This window comes from Lagopus leucura, unplaced genomic scaffold (assembly GCF_019238085.1).
Source record: "Lagopus leucura isolate 7727_CA_CO unplaced genomic scaffold, USGS_WTPT01 Super-Scaffold_1, whole genome shotgun sequence".
In the NCBI taxonomy this organism is placed as follows: domain Eukaryota; kingdom Metazoa; phylum Chordata; class Aves; order Galliformes; family Phasianidae; genus Lagopus; species Lagopus leucura.
In genome coordinates, this window is record NW_024962250.1 from 11,322,721 (window position 1) to 11,340,870 (window position 18,150).

General features: G+C 41.9%; 1 protein-coding gene across 3 annotated transcripts in view; it reads left to right on the forward strand.

The window, feature by feature from the left end:
* The window catches only part of ACTN1 (actinin alpha 1), an 80,497-nt gene that overhangs the window by 32,038 nt on the left and 30,309 nt on the right, over positions 1-18,150 (forward strand). For all 3 annotated transcript variants that reach the window (XM_042872170.1, XM_042872153.1, XM_042872160.1), the window contains exons 2-6: positions 3,415-3,529; positions 7,988-8,107; positions 14,994-15,080; positions 15,721-15,808; positions 16,526-16,604. In XM_042872170.1, the coding sequence (XP_042728104.1) occupies positions 3,415-3,529; positions 7,988-8,107; positions 14,994-15,080; positions 15,721-15,808; positions 16,526-16,604 (489 nt within the window). The remainder of the gene's footprint in view (positions 1-3,414; positions 3,530-7,987; positions 8,108-14,993; positions 15,081-15,720; positions 15,809-16,525; positions 16,605-18,150) is intronic.

Below are 18,150 nucleotides of genomic sequence, written 5' to 3' on the forward strand. Positions count from 1 at the left end.
GACTAAGGGTGTGGGGAGGAGGGGATCTGGTGCTAGGAGGTGGATGGGGCGAGTGGGTGGTTTCAGTAAGTTTCCTAGAATAACAAAAAGGATCTTGTGCAGTTGCATGAAGCCAAGTCAGTAAAAATGACTCCAAACAAGACTGCCAGGATTGCAAGACTCAGTGGACACCAGAAATTTCAGCTCTTCCTTCTCCTACTCCCCCCTCCAACTTTTCTAGCACATTTCTTCAGCCTTCTTTCTTCTGTCTGTCACATTTCCTTCCAATCTACTACTTGGAAATAAGAAGGTATTTTATTCCTGAGCAGCGTGTGCAGCAGATGTAGCGTAAAGCAGTTTCCTGCTTACTCTGTTTTGACAGATGTTGCTGAGGGTTGGTCTGCAAAGAGTACTCTGTGAATCCCATAGCTATAAATGCCCGTTCTTATTAAAAGCATTCATAATCTGGCTTGCTTGTAAAATGGCCTAATGCATCCACGTAGAGCTGCTGTTTCTTGCCATTTCCATATATTGTTGTACTGTTTGTGGTGTTAGGGAGTTTACATATGACCTGAAGGGTACCACATGGAATGGTGGAGGTGGCTCCAGCAGTACAGTTAGAAGGCTGGCTCTCAGTTTTTCCACCAAGCTTCAGGGGACTCTTGCACCAGTAAAAGTAATCTTAGTTATGTGGCCAAACTTTATAACAGTGCAAAGTTTAGAAGGTCTGTGGTTTGGTTTTAATGTGTTTCTTGGCAACATAAACCCTGTCACCCCTTTCTTCAAAATGTGCAAAAAGAGGCCCAGGGCCTCTTGCTGGGCTTATCCATGATTTAGAGCAGAGATTTCTGATCTGCTTTAGGCTGATAGATAAGAAAACTGTCTTCAGGGAAATCGTACAAGAAATAAAAGTGCCGTCTGGTGGCCTGTGAAGTAGATCTTAAACTAGGGCCAGTGACTAACTGTAAGTATCTTCCTCTTTCTGCTTTCACAAGTGAGGGGGAGGTGTATGGGCATCCATGACTTTCCTGACATAACTTGCTCTCATATTTTGATGCTGTATTTGGTAGAGCATTTGAAAACATCTATGCTCTCATTTGCCCTCTGGGGGAGTGAAGGAGCCTAGCTGCAAACACGAGCCAAGTAAATGAGCCTCTTCTCACATAAGACAGTGCAGGTGGTAGAATGAATAAAGTAGTACCGAAAGGATGTACTTCAGGATGCAGAGTCTATTCACAAGTAAAGCCACTCTTGTTCTGATAATAACAAACAAACCACGCTTCTGTTTCTCAGGGGAATAACAATAAAAAGCGATAAAAGGCACTTAATGACTTACTCTTTTTTGAATCTTCCAAATCTGGAAGGAAACCAGACCATCTTGAAAATGGAGATCCCAGACTTTCACAATACATGTTACCCATCCAAAGAGCTGTTGCCGTGAAAATATTTACAGCTGCACTGTTTTCCTGCCCTGTCCCAGAGCCCCAGCAGAGAGCAAGGCCAGAACACAACGATGTAAAGCCCAGCAGCTGCTAAGTCATGCTTCTTCCTAGGAAACACTCTGCTCTACACTATTTGCAGCTGTGTAAGCATGAATGCAAGCAGTTTAACACAGGAAGACCAACCTCTAGAAAAATAAGAAAAGCCTTGATGCTCTTTGCCATTTGGGATGGTCTTTATTTTGAATTCCAGCACATGGTGTAAGCAGTGGTGAAGCATTCCTGAATTTTTGGCGTGCCGTGCTTCAGTGTCAGCAGGGTCCTTCCTGTTGCTGTTGTGCAACAGCCTAAGATGGCAGGAGTGCTGTGGTCCGCTCTACCCTCCATTTTTGCCCAATTTCCTCTTGCAGAGTCTTGCCAGACTCTGTTCCATACACTAGCTCAGCAGGAGACTTGGCATATCAGGGGAAGCAAGCAGTTCTTCACTGGTCAGTGAGTTGATTTGGCTCTGGAAGTACTTCTTAAGAGAGAGGGAAGACCTCCTTTTCTGCGGTAGGAGATTTTGGAGCTGGTTAAGTTTTGAGTAACCTCACCCTTCTATTTAAGGAGTGATTGAAGGGTTATCCATCTGTACAAAGGAAAAGGTTTGCTTGGTGTCCTGTTCAAACACTGTGAAGCTCATTCATTAGTACTTAGACAAACTTGTCCGCCCTTGTTCTTTTGCTTCAAACTCCTGCATCTCCAATCTGGGCTCTTTCATTCCTCTGGTTGAGGGTATGTCATGCTGAGATTGTTTTATATTTGACCGTCCAATGGTAGCACTAGCTTTTCTCTTTCAGACTTGCTTTGGCACTTTTGAGATAACTTCTATTCTCATGTCACTTACAAATTTAAACCCAGGCTTGGATCTCGTAACTGACGAGCTCGTCTTGTCCCTGAGCAGTGTCCATGTGCCCGTTGCTCAGAACAAACGCTGACAGAGCACATCCACAGAAAATGTGTGCTGTCATCACTTGTGGCAAAGTTCATTTCTCTCATATGAGAGATTCTCTTATTCTGAGCACTTGAGGTCAGAAGGCATTTCGCAAAGGGTGTTATCTGGCCTGAAAGCCACTGACTGTGTTGTAATTTGGACTTCAGGCCCTGCTCCACTTCAAACACATTACTGCCGTGGTCCTGCATCATATCACTGATTGTGGAGTGGCTGTGATCCCTCTGCCAGAGGCAGTCAAGCTGTGGGGATCTGGGGCTCTGCTAGACAGTAGCATAGGTAATGCTTACTGTTAGCCTTTGGAGGACCTGTGCTTCTACTGAATATGAATATTGAATATGGGTGGTTCAGAAAGCATTTGCTTCTCCACATAAGCAGTTGTTGCAGCTGCAGGGGGCGTGTGAACAGGTAGGCAGGAGAGAGGCCCTGCTCAGCAGTGGGCTATGCTAGGCAGCAGCAGGACCGATGCTACTGGGATGTGGTTTGTGTAGTTGAGTTCTCTGCCCCTCCGAGGTTGCAGCCTTTGGTATTGGAATAGACTGGAGACAGTTGACAGAAAAAAATAAAATCATTGTTTATAATGCACCGACCTAGAGACAAAGAGGTCTGGAATATTGTTGTCCTTTTTCTTTCATATTATGTTAATGTGCGTCACTTAACACCTCTGGAGTCCCTAATAATGTGAGTCTTCAGCATACCTTAGAAGTTTCAGTGTGATGTAAACCAACCACAAAGTTTAGAGGCCCTTCCAGAAGATCAGGAAGACCCTGTAGCCATGAATCTATCAGACTTCTTTTGCATAAGTGCACCCTGCAACTCCTTTGGGTATATATATACTAACACTTGTGCTCTGTAAGACGGAAAAAGGTGATAATCTAACTGGTGTTTCATTCTGTATCACAGTACCCCTAGCAGCACTTCTTCAATACTGAACTGCTGTTTGGCCTCTGGGAAGATTACTGACTGCTCTTTTTTTTTTTTTTTTTCTTCTTTCCTGTGTTTTAGACATTTACAGCATGGTGTAATTCTCACCTCCGCAAGGCTGGGACACAGATTGAGAACATAGAGGAAGATTTCAGGGATGGTCTTAAACTCATGTTACTTCTGGAAGTCATTTCAGGTGAGAGAGGTTGTGTATGGTGCTCTCAAGTGTCCTTAGCATCTCTGTTCTGAAATCTGTCTTCCCCTTTTCTTGTAGAACAGGGACAGCAAGGGCTCTAATGCTGTAGATTTTGCTGGAACAAGAACAGCTGCTTTCTGATTCAGAACAAATTCTCTCTAACGAATATCTTGTCTCCAGCAGTGACCATGAATGTGCTTTTGGAATGTGTTCCAAGCCTCACGGCCTGTGCAGGCTGCCCATTGCATTCCTGCTTCTGCCTCTCGGCTTTCCTCCACTCGCCAGGAATGCACAGCCTCTTGTGAAGACTCAGGCAACGTCTCTCACTCCTTGGCAGAGCTGATGAAGCAGCTCTGGAAAGAGTGTGGGAATGCTACACTGGCAAATCATACCAAAGCCACATGACAGTGAGAATAGGATGGAAGTTGTTGAAAGAGGAAAGTCAGACCAGTAAATCTTCTGTGTCATTCAGTTTCAGCTGTGACTGAAGTTTTTCCATTCTAGTTTCAATCTGAGCTCAGTGCTCAGGCCTTCAGGAAAAAAAACAAAAAAACCCCAAAAAATGAATGCAAAACAAAATCCCAGAAAACTATCTGAAATAAAAACGGTGACCAAATTAGGTCAGATTTGTTTTAATTCCCTATCACAAATGTCCCACTATTTGACAGATATCTCCCTGAACAAGGATTATTTTGTATAAGCAATAATTCCTATTGATGTACTGATGAAATAAATACCTTAAAGTACTGTGGGAGGCATCATGGGGGATAAGAGTGTGAAACTGGGGCTGTGTGCTCAGACTTTCTCCTGATGGCTTTCAGTCAGTAAGAGCAACTCTATGACTTGCATCCCTGAGCTTCTTGGTGTGTTTTGCAGTAAAATTGCTGTGAGAGAGGCACTCAAACTACCTTCCTCTGCTGCCCCTTTTTTCCTAACCTTCTCCATCTCCTGCAAAGATGCTATCAGTGTGTATACTCTTGAGAATTTATGGATATAAGATAATACCTTTGAGCTTTTGCCCGTGCCAGTAGTTTGAAGGGATCAAAGTTCAGAGCATTGCTCCTGTAGTGTCTGGTGTCTGTGAGAAGCTAGCAGGCAGAGTCCTACTTTTCTGTGCTTATTTTTTTGCTGATCTATTCCTTTCCAGAGGGGGGACTGCAGCCAGGAAGCTGGGCCAGATGGGCCCTAATGGCTTTCGTTCTGATTGCTGAGAAGGAAGATAGGGAAAGGGAACATGAATGGAGGATGGTGGATGAGTACAGCAGGCTGGCTGATAACACAATAGATCTCATACCTCACACGGTTTGATATCCTGTCCTCATCTCCTACCCCTCCAGTGCTTTTGTCCTGATGGGAGCCCACTCACAAGTGTAACCAGCAGGCAAAGGCGTGGGGAACTGCTGTAGGCCTCGGGCTACAGAGCATCCTTTCTACTCTTCTCCTGGAGCCTCTTTGCAGCAGCTGGCCCTACCTCTGACCTTCGTCTTGTGAAGCAGCAGCACCTGGGGAGCTGCCTGAGGGGAATGAGTCCCCTCCTCGTGCCTTCCCTGTTGGCGAGGGCTTGCCTGCATGCTCCTGCCATGGCTCTTGCTGATGGCCTGCCAAATGGGAGAGGCTCCAGACAGCCCTTAGTCTTCTGGTTCAGGCTCTGGCTTTCCCCTCAACTCTTGGCTCTCCACACACCTTCCTTTTCCTGTGTTTTGGAGAACTGTGGAGCTGCTGACAGGAATTTGGCAGGTATGGAATTGCTGCACTACTCTTTTTCTCTAAGCCAGCTTAGCCATGGGCAGAGCAACAGCCAGAGGAGGCTTCAGCCATGGGAGCACGGAGCCGGGCAGAGCCAAGTGCTACCTGCTCCTCGGCAGTGGGCCTGGAGGTGAGCGAGGGGGAGCAGTAGCACTGCAGATCTCATCCTGTTGGCTCTGTGCTAGGAAGTAACAGGTGGGCCCCACAGAAATTGCCTAGTATGATACACTTTCATTTTTCACTGTGTTTCCTTTCCCTGACAAAGCCATTTTAAAAATACCACGAGACTTGAAAAGGCTGAGCCTTTTCTGTGTGTGTTTACTACTTTAAAATAAAGTCATAAGGCTTTTTTTTTCCACCAAACAGAATGGAGGACTGAAATTTTTACTAAAAAGATTTGCTGTAAGCAACGTCTATGCCAACACTTCCTTGCATTATTTGGCTTTAATGAACAGCCTTGGGACTAATACATGAGAACTGGAGAATGGAAGTGAGTAGGCCATTTCCATTGTCTGAGCTGGGAGAAGTACTAAAAAATAGAGCAGTAATGCAAACAGATGAAAGTAGAACATATTTCTAGCAGGCTTCTGCATTTCTAATGCAGATTTTAATGTCTACTGCATGGCATGGAACCATATGAAGCTTTGCTTTGAATATCTAAATTTGTAATAAAGTTCAGGACTGAAGGCAATAGCCATTGGGTTTAGGGACTTTCTAAGTTGACCAAAAATTATTTTAAGACAAATATGCTACTGCACTATTTCAGAGAGGGAGACTGCAGTTTTGCTAGCATTGCTGGCTTCTCTTGGACTCTGATGTGGTCAGAGGGAGAAATTTTGCCCTCCCCAGCCCTAGGCTGAGTAAGTTGGTACCCTCCCTTTGTGGGCAGTACACATTATGCAACCACAAGGTGAATGGGATCAGCTTGCTGTTCCAGCTGAAATCCAACCTCCTTCATTTTTCTGTTTTGCAGTCACATCAGTTAAAGAAAACAGTTATTTTTTTAGCTGACTCGAGCCATTTGTTGACGTTTGGCAGCATAAATCAGCTTAAGTCTTTTCTGAAACTACATTTGTTAAAATGACATTGTGAAGCTGTCACAAAAAGTGCTTCCACTTCAGTTTACGATGACTGGCGTTATCCAGATGGAAAAAGAAAGCAACACACCATGACATGTACTTGATGGTCCATTAAAGTGAAGGAGATTTTTTTAATCCTAAGAAGGAACTAGTACTGTAAATACATCTTTTTACTTAAATGATATCATTTTGAAAGTGAGTCTGCTTTTATCCTTAAGTCTGACACCAGCCTACAGTAGTAAAGGATTTTCTTTTGCAGACTTCTTCCTTTTTGAGGACATGGCTGTGGTGATAATCTGCTTTTCTCCCTTGTAGTTTCTTCCCTCCTTTGTTAGGAAACAAGCCATCCACTTTAATATGAAAAAAATGAGCTCAAAAAATGCTTTTCTTTCTCACCCGTAAGCCTCCAATAAAGCTTTTGAGTCAGCTCACGTTGATTTAAATATTCATGCTCAGGATATAGCAGGAGGCTCTTGGAATTGGATCCGAGACATTACTTGCCTGAACTTGCCCATTTGATCTCTTTTTAATTATTCCATACCTTCTTCTTCAGAATGCAAAACCTTGCATTTTGTTTGTATTTATTGTATTCTGGAGCCTCGATCTGAAACCTGAGCTGCTTTTTTTGATATCTGGTTATGTGAGTCACATATAGGTGCCTCCTGATGTCCTGTCTATATTTCCAGTAGAGATTCCACTGAAAAGCCCATTTGTCTGTGCTTTTAATTTGCTTACCCTCAGTATTAGGTTTGCATGAGCAAAAGCAGGCCATGAGAGCAGTTGCAGGCAGCCAATCAAGAAGAGCACAACTTTTCATGCAGCTCTTTTAAATAAAGAAGGTCAAGAAAGTGCTTTTCCAAGTTTTCCAGCATAGTTCCAGTAAAAATCTGGTGTGTGCTCTGAGACTCACTCAGTTATCCCAGAGCTACGCTGCTTCCCTCTCTGCCTCATTATAAGCATTTAAAATGCATACTGTTGTGTACGAAAGCATGACAAAGAGTTAGAAATACACTGAATGCATTTAGTGAAAAGGAATAGAGATGATGGTCCTTATAGAGCTGCTCACTGCAGAACTGATTTTTATTTCCTAGTAGGTGCAGTTGTGACCACTTGGTGCAAAGACTAGAGAGATTTAAGGTCTGTATCCTGGCTGGGGAAAAGAAAGCGAGGTATAAGCTCATCCTGGTATTTGACAGTAGGGAATTCTGAGGAAAAGAGATTTGATTTGTAAGTTGTGTGTTGTAAACACTGGAGATGAGTTGCTCACTTGTCTTCATGAGGAGGAGAAGTTAACTTCCTTTCCAGGCACCATTATCTGTGGTTAATGGTGAAGAGGTTAATTTTTCAATGTTGGGCTCAGTGTGGTTTTGGAAGATTTCTACAAACACTTTGACACTTCTGAGACAAACCTACAGTGGAAAGGATTTAGTGTTGACAAGTCCCCAATTATGAAACTATCTGGAATCCGATTCTTCCTTGGGGTGCTTAGCAGTAAGTGTAAAAAAAAAAGATGCAGGGAAGTCTACCCTGTGCCCTTCTGAGCAGTAGGTGCCACCAGGATGGGAAAACATCCGTAAGAGAGGAAAGGCTTCAGAGTTATTTTCTAATAATTTTTTTTCTCTTTTCTTCTTAGGTGAACGTTTGGCTAAGCCTGAAAGAGGCAAAATGCGAGTGCACAAAATATCCAACGTGAACAAGGCTTTGGATTTCATTGCCAGCAAAGGAGTCAAACTAGTATCAATTGGAGCAGAAGGTAAAGAAACCAGCTAGCTGATTTGTGTGGGTCCAAGCTGTGCCCAGACTGCTCTATGCTCTACCATGTTCTTGTAAAATAAACCATGGCAGTAGAAAAGGGACATGTTGGGTCTTTGGTAGATTGCAACAGGCTGCGAAGTTTAATTCCCTCCTGGCCTTTATTGGTCATTTTTCTCCTTCTTTTCTTCCATGAGTTCTCACAACTCATGGAAAACAGGATGCTTTTTTTCTCAATTGAAATAGAGCAGCTGCTCATACTTAGCTTGTTGCAGAGCTGCTGGGAAAGATCCCCTTTTGCTGTAGGGCATCTCATAGGTCAAAGCTAAGGCCAACCACCAACACAGGTAAAGGATCCCAGAAATTTCAGCTGTTAGCACGTCCAGGCTTCTTCTTGTGCATTCTAGAACTGTGAGTGCTATGGCTAGAAGCCTGTTTACTATTGTGCAGAGGTCATTGTGGGCAGCACTGGGGATGCCTTCAGAATAAGCTTGCAGATTGATTGTGCAGCATGGAACTGTGCAAGATCTTTGTTTTTCTGGCAAAGATGACAGGTGTTTGTAGATATATTGCAAGACTCAGATAGGCTTGCAGGCTGGTAAGATAGTTTGCTCTGACTTCTATAAACCTTAGCAATTAGTAATCTGACCTGGACTGTCTTTTTATGATGCTCATTTTCCTTTGCTCTAGACTTTTGTCTGCATTCTGCCTTTGAACTCCTTTTGTCACTGTTGCTGTGGAGACACTCTGCTTCTGTGGTATTTCTAGGTTTGCCTTCACAGTGACCATGGAAAATGAGGGGGTTTGTTATCTCCATCTTACAGATGGAAATACATGGTTTCTCCATGGAAACTCTTGACAGCCAGGAAATGAGCCCATAGTACAGTTCTGGAACGAGCACTCATCTTCTGTCAGAGTTGTAGGACTACAAGGTCGAGATCTGTCTGTTTATAGTCCAGGAGGTCAGCACAGTGTTGGTGTGTTGTTCTGAGATCTGGCCTCAGGTAGACTCTTCGGGTCCTCTGTGGTCCGCTGGTTCTGTATGAGATCAGGCAGAATACCTCAGCCCCTGGAGGTGTTTGTGTTTACTTTACTCCATTTACCCTAGCTTAAAGTTGTAATATTATGAAGGCTTCAGAATAATTTGCAGAGATGCTCTTTTACAGGGTCTGGCACTTAAGAGATGAATGTAAGAGAGAGAAATGATTTGGTATAACTTGCATGCAGAACTTCCCTTCAGTTTTCTCACCTTTTCCCACAACAGCAAGTTAGGGTGTTGCTTTCCCTGAGTACTGTTTATGTAGGCACAGAAGCACAAGTATGGTTATTTTGTGCCCTTTCAAGATGTGTCCAGTGTCTTGATTCAGTATTCCGTGTCAGTATGACACCCCTTTTAACTAGAAGTTGGACATGAAGATGTAGGTCTCCCATCTTAAGACAACTGTCATCTGGATCTTGGACAGGCATTCATATCCTTGTGGGAGCCTAGGGCATGTGTAAAACCTGTCTGCATTGCTCTGATGCCTTTTTCTTTCTTTTTTGGTTCTGGTTTCCCTGGCACTAGTTGGCCTTTTTCCTCTGCTTCCCCTGGATTTTTCTTCTCCTGAATCAGCTATGACTACGCTTCCAGCACTTACAAATCACTTACAAGTAAAAGGCTCTGTGACCAATGATCTCCAGGGCCCCATTACTCAGTACTGACTCATAGCAGTTATCCTGTTCAGAAATAGGCTCTGAGGTGCAGTTCTGTGATAGCCACCATGATTTAGTTTAGTCTAAACTGTGATCTCATCTGCTCTGCCAAACCTTCCTGCTTCTCTTTTGTTCTGGTGCCCATGCAACCATACAAATGTGAGGTGAACCAAATACGGGCTCCTTATACCCCCCAAAAGGTCTGGCTTTTAATAGATCACCTTGATGAATTGGCTTTTGACAACACTGAAATTTGGACTGATGTTAAGTTTTGGTGCTTATACAGAGCACTTTAATGCAAGCTCAAGCTGTGCAAGCATGATCCCAGAGAGGGGCCCAGCCCAGTACCTGCCTTTGCTCCTGAGCTAAGCCCACTCTGGCTGTCAGCAGGAGGCATAAGCCTGCAGCAGGGCTTCTGCTCACTCCATCCAAGTGCTGTGTACCTGGTAAATTACACATCAGCTGTGAAAATGGATTTTTGCTTTGAACAGAATGGCAGTAGCTCCATCCACTGAAGGAATTACAAGCCTTCCTTGAGCGTGAATGCTAAAGTATAATATTCAGGCCTTGAGAAGACATTGCACAGTAGCAAAGTAGAAAGTAAAAGTCAATGAGGTGGCCATAACATTGTGCCAAGAAAATGAGCTGTAAATGCCTCGGGCAGGCAGGACTGGTCTAGGAGGTTTTCTCCCCTAAGGGAAAACTAGCTGTCTTGTGGCAGCATGAGGGTTCTGGCTAGGCCAGCACACTTCTTCACCATGAGGATGCTCCATCTCTGGGTGTCCATCTGCCAGATAGCAGTTTTGTGTGAAAGGTCTGCAGCCCAGCCAGACTTTTCTGTGTACACTAGATAAATGGCATTGGCCATCTATGTTCTGTTTTTTCTCTCTCCTTTTCTTTTTTCTCTTTTTCCTCTCTCCTTTTTTCTCTTTCTGTAGTTAAAACATAAGCTCTAGAAAGAAAGAATTCCACTGGGAGACTCTCTTGTCAACTTAAGCCTTGCAAAACCATGGTTAACCAGAGTTAAAGCCAGAGATAATGTTTCCATGGTATTTCTCTTGCATTTTGTTAAATGAAGATCCCTCTATGCTGCTTACAAGCCAAGCTTTGCAGCTTAGTCCTATTGAATGAGAACCAGAGTAGAAGAGGGTTTCTTACATGCAGCATGTGTGGAAAGTGAACTAAGCAAACAGAATAAGCGTTGAGGCTTAAGAGCTGCTTTTTACAGCAGTTGTGGTATACAACAGATCTGTGTAAACCAGGATCAGGGAATGGTCTAGCCTCAATGGTGCAGCTCTCAAATATTTCTTCATCTGATTTTAGATCTCTTTTTCATCTGATATCTCAAGAGCTATCTTTCACTGTAATCAATTCCATACTGGGATCAAATGCTCCAAGGATTTACCAGATTGAATAGGTTAAGTATTTGACCTTGTGACTGTTTTATTTACACTTCTAATCTGCATATAAAGTTACTGATTTCTTATACAGACATAGCTCAGTTCAACATAGAGATAACTGCTGATCCCTCTTCTCACCTGCGTATGAAAAGAGAAATAAAGCATAAAGAATTTAACAATTGCAGAAATCTCAGCTGAACAAAACACTTCCTGAACAACTGGGCAGTGGAAAGGAAGGAAAAATAAGGTCTCTCCATGTCAGTGAGTGAAACATAGCTTTGTATTTGCCCCCATCCTCTGCCCACTTGCAATTAGGGAGCTGAAAGGCACACTTCCATCATTAATGCCGGCAAGCTGTCAGGAATCTGACTGGACCATCCCTAGCAACATATCTTTAATTCTGAAATCCTAACGCTGTCCTGCCTGTAGTTGATCCTCTGCAACTCCTTTGTTCTATGGGGTAGCCAGGTGCTGTGCTCTTATGGACATTTCAGTTTTAGCTACAGTTGGGGTTATCAGTTTCTGTGGCATTGTTCTAACTGTTCAGGCCAGCCATAGAAAAGTAAGCCTGGTCCTTTTTGTATTTTTCATTTTCTTCATTTTGTATTTTCTTGGATTTGAAGTGGCATTTTATAAGTCACATCTATGTAGCAAGTCAGTCTTTTCCTAAGGAGTGAACATTTGTCAAGCCCCTAATTGGCTGTCAAACAAATGGATGAGAGTGCTATAATTTTTGCATATTTTGTTTGTGATCTCTGGAGCAATAGGAGGAGCTGGGTGGAAGCGTATTCACTGATGCAAGAAATTCCTTCTAGTGGATGCAGATGCCTTGTCAGCTTTAGCCAGCACCAATCCACCCCCAGGTTGAATGTAGATCACTTTAATAACGTGTATTTGCTGCTGCTGTTGGTGGAGGAAACTCAGAGAATGTTTGCAAAGGTCTTGCATAGGAAGAGTGCTTAGAAAGCAGTCAAGCAGAAGATTCTGTCTATTAGCTTTTTAATGGCATACTTGAACTATTCTCACGTTAACTGAGTGTTGCTTACATCAGAGGGAGCAAAGAGAATATCTTCAATTAAATAAGCATTAGACTGTTCCAACTTTGTAGTGTTAAGTTCAACATTTTAACAATTTCTGTGAAATTTTTTCATCATCACCAGGAAGCAGGTGGCTCCGTGCAAACCTGTTTTTCACTTTTGCTTCTTCTATTCATTGTATTAGAAAGAGACTGGCACCAGCCAAAGGGTACTGAATGAATCCTCAGGAAAAACAGGTTGTCAACGAGGAATACAAGGATGGGAAACTGAATGAGTCAGGGCCAAAGAGCACATGGCTCTTTCTGAACAAGCTGGTTGTTTTTTGTAACCAGGTTGCTGGGAGAAGTTTTCTAGCTCTGGAAATGAGAAATGCTTGCCTGCTTCTAACAAAGAATAACAATTATGTCAACTCTATTTAAAAGAAGAAAAAAAAAACTTAAAAGATAAAAAGGAAGACAAGGACTTAGGATAATGTGCAACCCAGGATGGATCTCTCACTAATCTTACTTGCATCAGTATCTGTTTGGTAGATGGTGAGTTTTCTATTTGTCAAGAAAAAAAAAGAATGTGATCTGTAGAGATGAAATGGTGGAAATACTTCGGGCTTCTTCCAGAGCATCTTTGATTTGGTACAGAAGGAAGAAACTGACACGGGAGCAGGAAGCAGACATCTTTCTTTCAACATGAATTTTGCAAAGAGGACTGAAGAGAAAGGGCACTTTCCACCTTAACTCCACCAACTAACTTCATAAAAATGGGAATTTGAGAACATGACTAGAGCATAGCGCTGAGTTCTAATGCCACACTGGCAACTTAACACCATCTGGTTTTATGTAGTGTCTTGACCTTTATTTCCAATTAAAATACATGGAACAGTAATATCAATTACCTGTTCCAGCTCACTGATTGATGTATTAGTATTCATAAACCATTTTCAGCATTGAAGTGTTGCCATCAGATTTTAATCTACTCCATTAAAAGAAAAAGATAAATTTATTTTCAGATCTCAGATAGACTCTAGGGTCCTCCTGCCAACGGCTGTGGTTTTCACAAGTGTTATTTTTTATTTGCTTATTTGTTTTTACATCTCCACATTTGAACAAAACAAAGTGAAAACATGGATGCTTTCTTTTATATTTTAGCTGTGCTACCTCAGGTATTTTTAGCAATGGTAAGGATTTTTTGTAATGTTGATTGTGGTGCTTCATGGGAGGGATTGAGAATGCAAAAAAGTGCAGGACTGAATATACTCGCCATCGCTGATATGTTCTTACATCAGTCCTGAATACAACTCCATGACCCCAAAATACCTGTAAAAAAGTCATTTTTTAGAAAATTTATCAACAAGTAAACATAATTTTTCATGCCAGAAATAACCGTGGTTCTTTCAGACTGCAGTGAAAAGTCTGTTGGCCAGTTCATACTGAGCAAACCGATGCCACACCAAGCTGTAAGTGCAAGAACAAATGGACACAGAGGTGTGCCAGAGTAATGCAAGCTAGCATGTCTAATTTTATATCTTTGAAACTTGTAAATCCCTAATGCAGATGTATATCAAAGCACAGCAGAAATTATCCTTCTAGTTTACACTGGAAATTGCACCACAGGCATCAGAAAATCACAAGGCAACTTAACTAGAAAATTTCAAGTATTGTTATTTTTATGACAGAATCCAGATGGGGGGCAGCTTATACCACACATTTCTGCTTGCCCTGGCACATGATGTGTTTCTGCTTAATGGAAGCAGTGCACAGAGGTGTGTACAGTACTACAAAAACGGTCTCTGGCTATGTTGTTAGGACTTGCTTTATTCTAGCTCAAACAGTAGGTTACTTCTCACCCTTTTCTTACTGAATACATCTTTGTAACCAGCTAGTTGCTTCTGAAACATCACCTGCTGTTCAGGAAACTACCAGAGAATGGCTAGGAGAAGATAGATAAGTTGTTTTCACAATTTGAAAAAGCCGGAAGACTGTAAATTTTATAACCTGAATAAATATCATATGCACAGATTTTTTTGAGGATCAAATCTTGAGACCCAGCTGCAGCTGCTTGCAGTTTGGGCTGTTTGGTCCTCATCTGCATGCAGTAGAAATCCCTTTCTGGGTCAGCATCCACCCAGCACCTTCTCTAGAACCTTTTTCCTTTATCCCTTTATACCTCACATGTGCAAGCAGTTGCTTTCTAAACCTTCCAAGCTTGTTGACCCTGAATGAGTTTTATTGCAGAGTCCAGTGAACAATAAAACACAATTTGCTTGACATCTTATTTTATAATATGCTCTGATCAGCATAAGTCTTTGCTTCCTCTTCAAGCACGATGCATTTATTTTGAGAAATGCTCTTTTGTGTCTTTTGGCAATTACATGTCTGAAAGAGGTCCTACACAGGATCTGGACCATTTAGGTTTGTTTGAAATAAAAATTCGGTATTTCTTGGTTTTATTTTGTTCACACTACAAAACCAGCTCAAGGTGAAATATACTGCTATAGGCTGGTCCTTATTTCTGTGTCAGCAGCTGTTTTCAGTAGTAAATGCAGGTGAGCCAATGTAATTAGTGAGTACTACTGCACAAGACTGTGCTGCACCATTGGAATATCTGGGGAGGCAGAGAAGAATAAATTTAGCTGGAATTCTAGTTTTCACTTCTGCAAAGGGGAAGGTTTCCCAGTGCTTCCGTTTTACTGGGATTTGCATTTGCAACTTGATGCCTTCTATTTCTTAATTCTCTCCCTTTTTTTTTTTTTCTCCCCCCCTAGAAATTGTGGATGGCAATGTTAAAATGACTCTTGGAATGATCTGGACCATCATCCTTCGTTTTGCCATTCAGGATATCTCAGTTGAAGGTAAATCTCAATTCTTCCCAACGACAGTTAAGCAACAAAAACCTGGGATTGCCACGTGGTTTTGCCACTTTAAAGGCTCAGAATATGCTTGTACATATGTCGCTGGGAGATCCCAGGGAGCTGCCATTGTGGTCTCATTGGCATTTCTGACAAGGCTCAGATATGCTGAGAAGAGTTTTTCAGCTTCTCTTCTTGAAAGATAATTTAGAGAAGCTCAAAAAGATGGAATGTCAAAGGAATGTCAACTTTAATGATGGAATCTATTGTTTTTCTTGCAGGCTGATGCAAGGACTTGCACTGAAAATTGACCTTTCTTTTACAAGTTTTACAAATCTAATCTCAAAACACCGTTTCTTTATTACAGAACCTCATTAAGAAAATAACACTATAAATATAAATATATATAATGTATATTGTATATATATTTTAAATTAATATTATATATAATATATATAATATATATAATATAAAATATCAACACTATTCCAGTAGACTCTTCATCAAGGAATTTTCTGACAAATGAAGTTAAATAAAGTGTGATTCAGTGCTGTCTCTCCTAAAGAGAAGTTGGTTGTATCCAGCATATGCTTCTGCTCTCTGAGAAAATGGATTGATTGGTGTGCATTTTTTCTTTCATTAGAGACATCTGCTAAAGAAGGACTTTTGTTATGGTGTCAGAGGAAGACAGCCCCCTACAAAAATGTAAACATCCAAAACTTCCATATCAGGTGAGAACAGGCAAGAACTCAGCTCTACCATCTGTGTTATTTTCAGATGTCTTTTTGCTACATTCAACAATGTTCCTGATGCAACTGCATTTCTTCGAGAGATCTAGTAACAAAGAAGTCCAGAGAGACACGTAGGAAATCAAAAGCAGAGGTTATGGGAGGATCCAAGTACCAACATCCCAATTCCTCATTCCAGTTACAAGTGCTGCTTTTGTAAACTCTAGAGCATGAAGTCCTCTGAAAGCATTTTACATGCAACAGGCTAAGCAAGACTGCTTATGCCTTAGAACCTTGAAGTATTGAAATGAGAAATTCTGATTCCAGTTCTTCTCAGAAATCCAGACTAGGCTGGGAGGCAAAGCATTGGCTTGTATAGTGCTGGTTATAGACATCAGTAGTCATTCCCTTCCTCCTCAGTCTGCCTTTTCCTATGGTCTTTTTTTCAAGCTCTGTGCCTGTTCTTGCATGCTCCCCAGTATAGTAGACATTCAGAGCAGAGAGCTGGCATAAAGGAGGTGACAATGCAAAGGGCAAGTCCTAATTGCAGCAGATTACTGTAGGTTTGAAAGAAATCCTTTCCAGCACTTAGAGAGACACTGCTAGCTAGAAACTAAGCCGTGATTAATCATCCTGGTGTCTTCCTTCACGCTCCTGCCCATCACCGTGTCTCTCCCTGGCTGAGCCTTCTCATTTTGCTCTCTTCTGTCTCTCTCACAGTTGGAAAGATGGCCTTGGTTTCTGCGCTTTAATTCACAGACATCGTCCGGAGCTCATTGATTACGGGAAGCTGCGAAAGGTACAGCTCAATTTGTTTGTCGTACCAAATGCTTGGCCTTTGAAAACGAAGAGGGAGAACAATTAGCTTGATAAGCAGATAATTGTAGAACTTCAGCATAAGCTGGCTGTTGCAGGACTAGGAGGGAGGAAGGAGGGATGAATCAGAACATTCAGACTTCTCAGTGAAGCGTGAACTTAATGAGCTGCCTGCTTGACTTTCCTTGCTTTCAGACTGCCTCAAATGAACTGCACGTGCTCCAGTCGCAGCTGATTAGCACAGCTGAATTCAGTCACTCAAATGGGAATCTAATTCTGCACTAATGTCACAGCCTTGCAAGTCAGATCAGACTTAATTTTTCTGAGAACTGCATTGAAACTTGTTATGTGGTGATCAAGTGCAAAGTTCAGTGAGGTGTCCTCACTGGATGCTTGTCCCATGCTTCCAGCTTAGCACTGAGCCATCTGCAGTGCAGGATATCTCTTGGCATGCAGATGCCAAGCACCAGAAAAGTATTTGCCTTAACACTCAATTTTATTTTACAAATTGCCACTGGAAACACAGCATCTAATTGCTCCAGAGTTTGTCTCCTGTGTGTCTTGGAAACAAGACTGTTCAGTGAATGATGAGAATAAATGTTCAGTACTTTGTGTTGCCAGCAGTGTTCTGACCTAGTGAGAGCAGAGCAAACTGGATTCAAATCTTTCTTGCATTCCCACTGTTTGCTTAGGTCCTGTTTTTACTGTGTCTGCGCACACAAGTCTAGTGAAATCTCAGCAAGAGCATTACTGATGCTGATATGCATGGCCATCGGATCTCATGGGCTGGCTGTTACAAAGTGCAGTCATGCTCAAAACTAGATAGGGAAATAAGCATAGAATCCCATCACTAATAGATCTGGGCTCTTGAATCACTGTGCAAATGGACAATATGTAAATGGTTTAATCAAATTTAGCTGCATCCTTGAGGCAATGAATTATACAATGCCTGATCTGCTTTTCAATAACCTTTTAGATCTTTACTATCTTGCAGAGCAGTCAATTATATTATCTGATTAATTTTAGTGTCTGGAGTCAGTATATGATGAATAAATGGAGTGGAAAGGCTCTATGTGTTTACATAAACAGCATCAATAAAAAAGAGAATTATTAGAACTAACTACATTTTCAGTGACTGACCTTTGGAAAATAAGAGCAGCTAAGCAACGTTTGACAAACCCAACTGGGTAAATGCCACCATTACCAACAAAGTTCTAAGCCAAGTCCGAGCAAAACTAGAATAGGGAAAGAAAATGAAAGGTTTTTTGTCGTTTTATCTGTGGGCCTTTTAAGGTGAAAGGCAATGTAACTGTTCTAATGAAAATCAATATTGATGGGAAGAGATTTGTCCTCCTTGGAGTCAGATAAAAGGAACTGGCACTGTTTGTGCTCCGCTTGCCTTTATCACATCCTTCTTCAGGCTCCTTCTGCCCTCCTATAGTCTTTTGATTTACTGTGTCATTTTTATTTTTGTTCTGCCTAGATTGCTTTAAAGGCATGAGATTAAACGCATGTTTGATAACTCTACA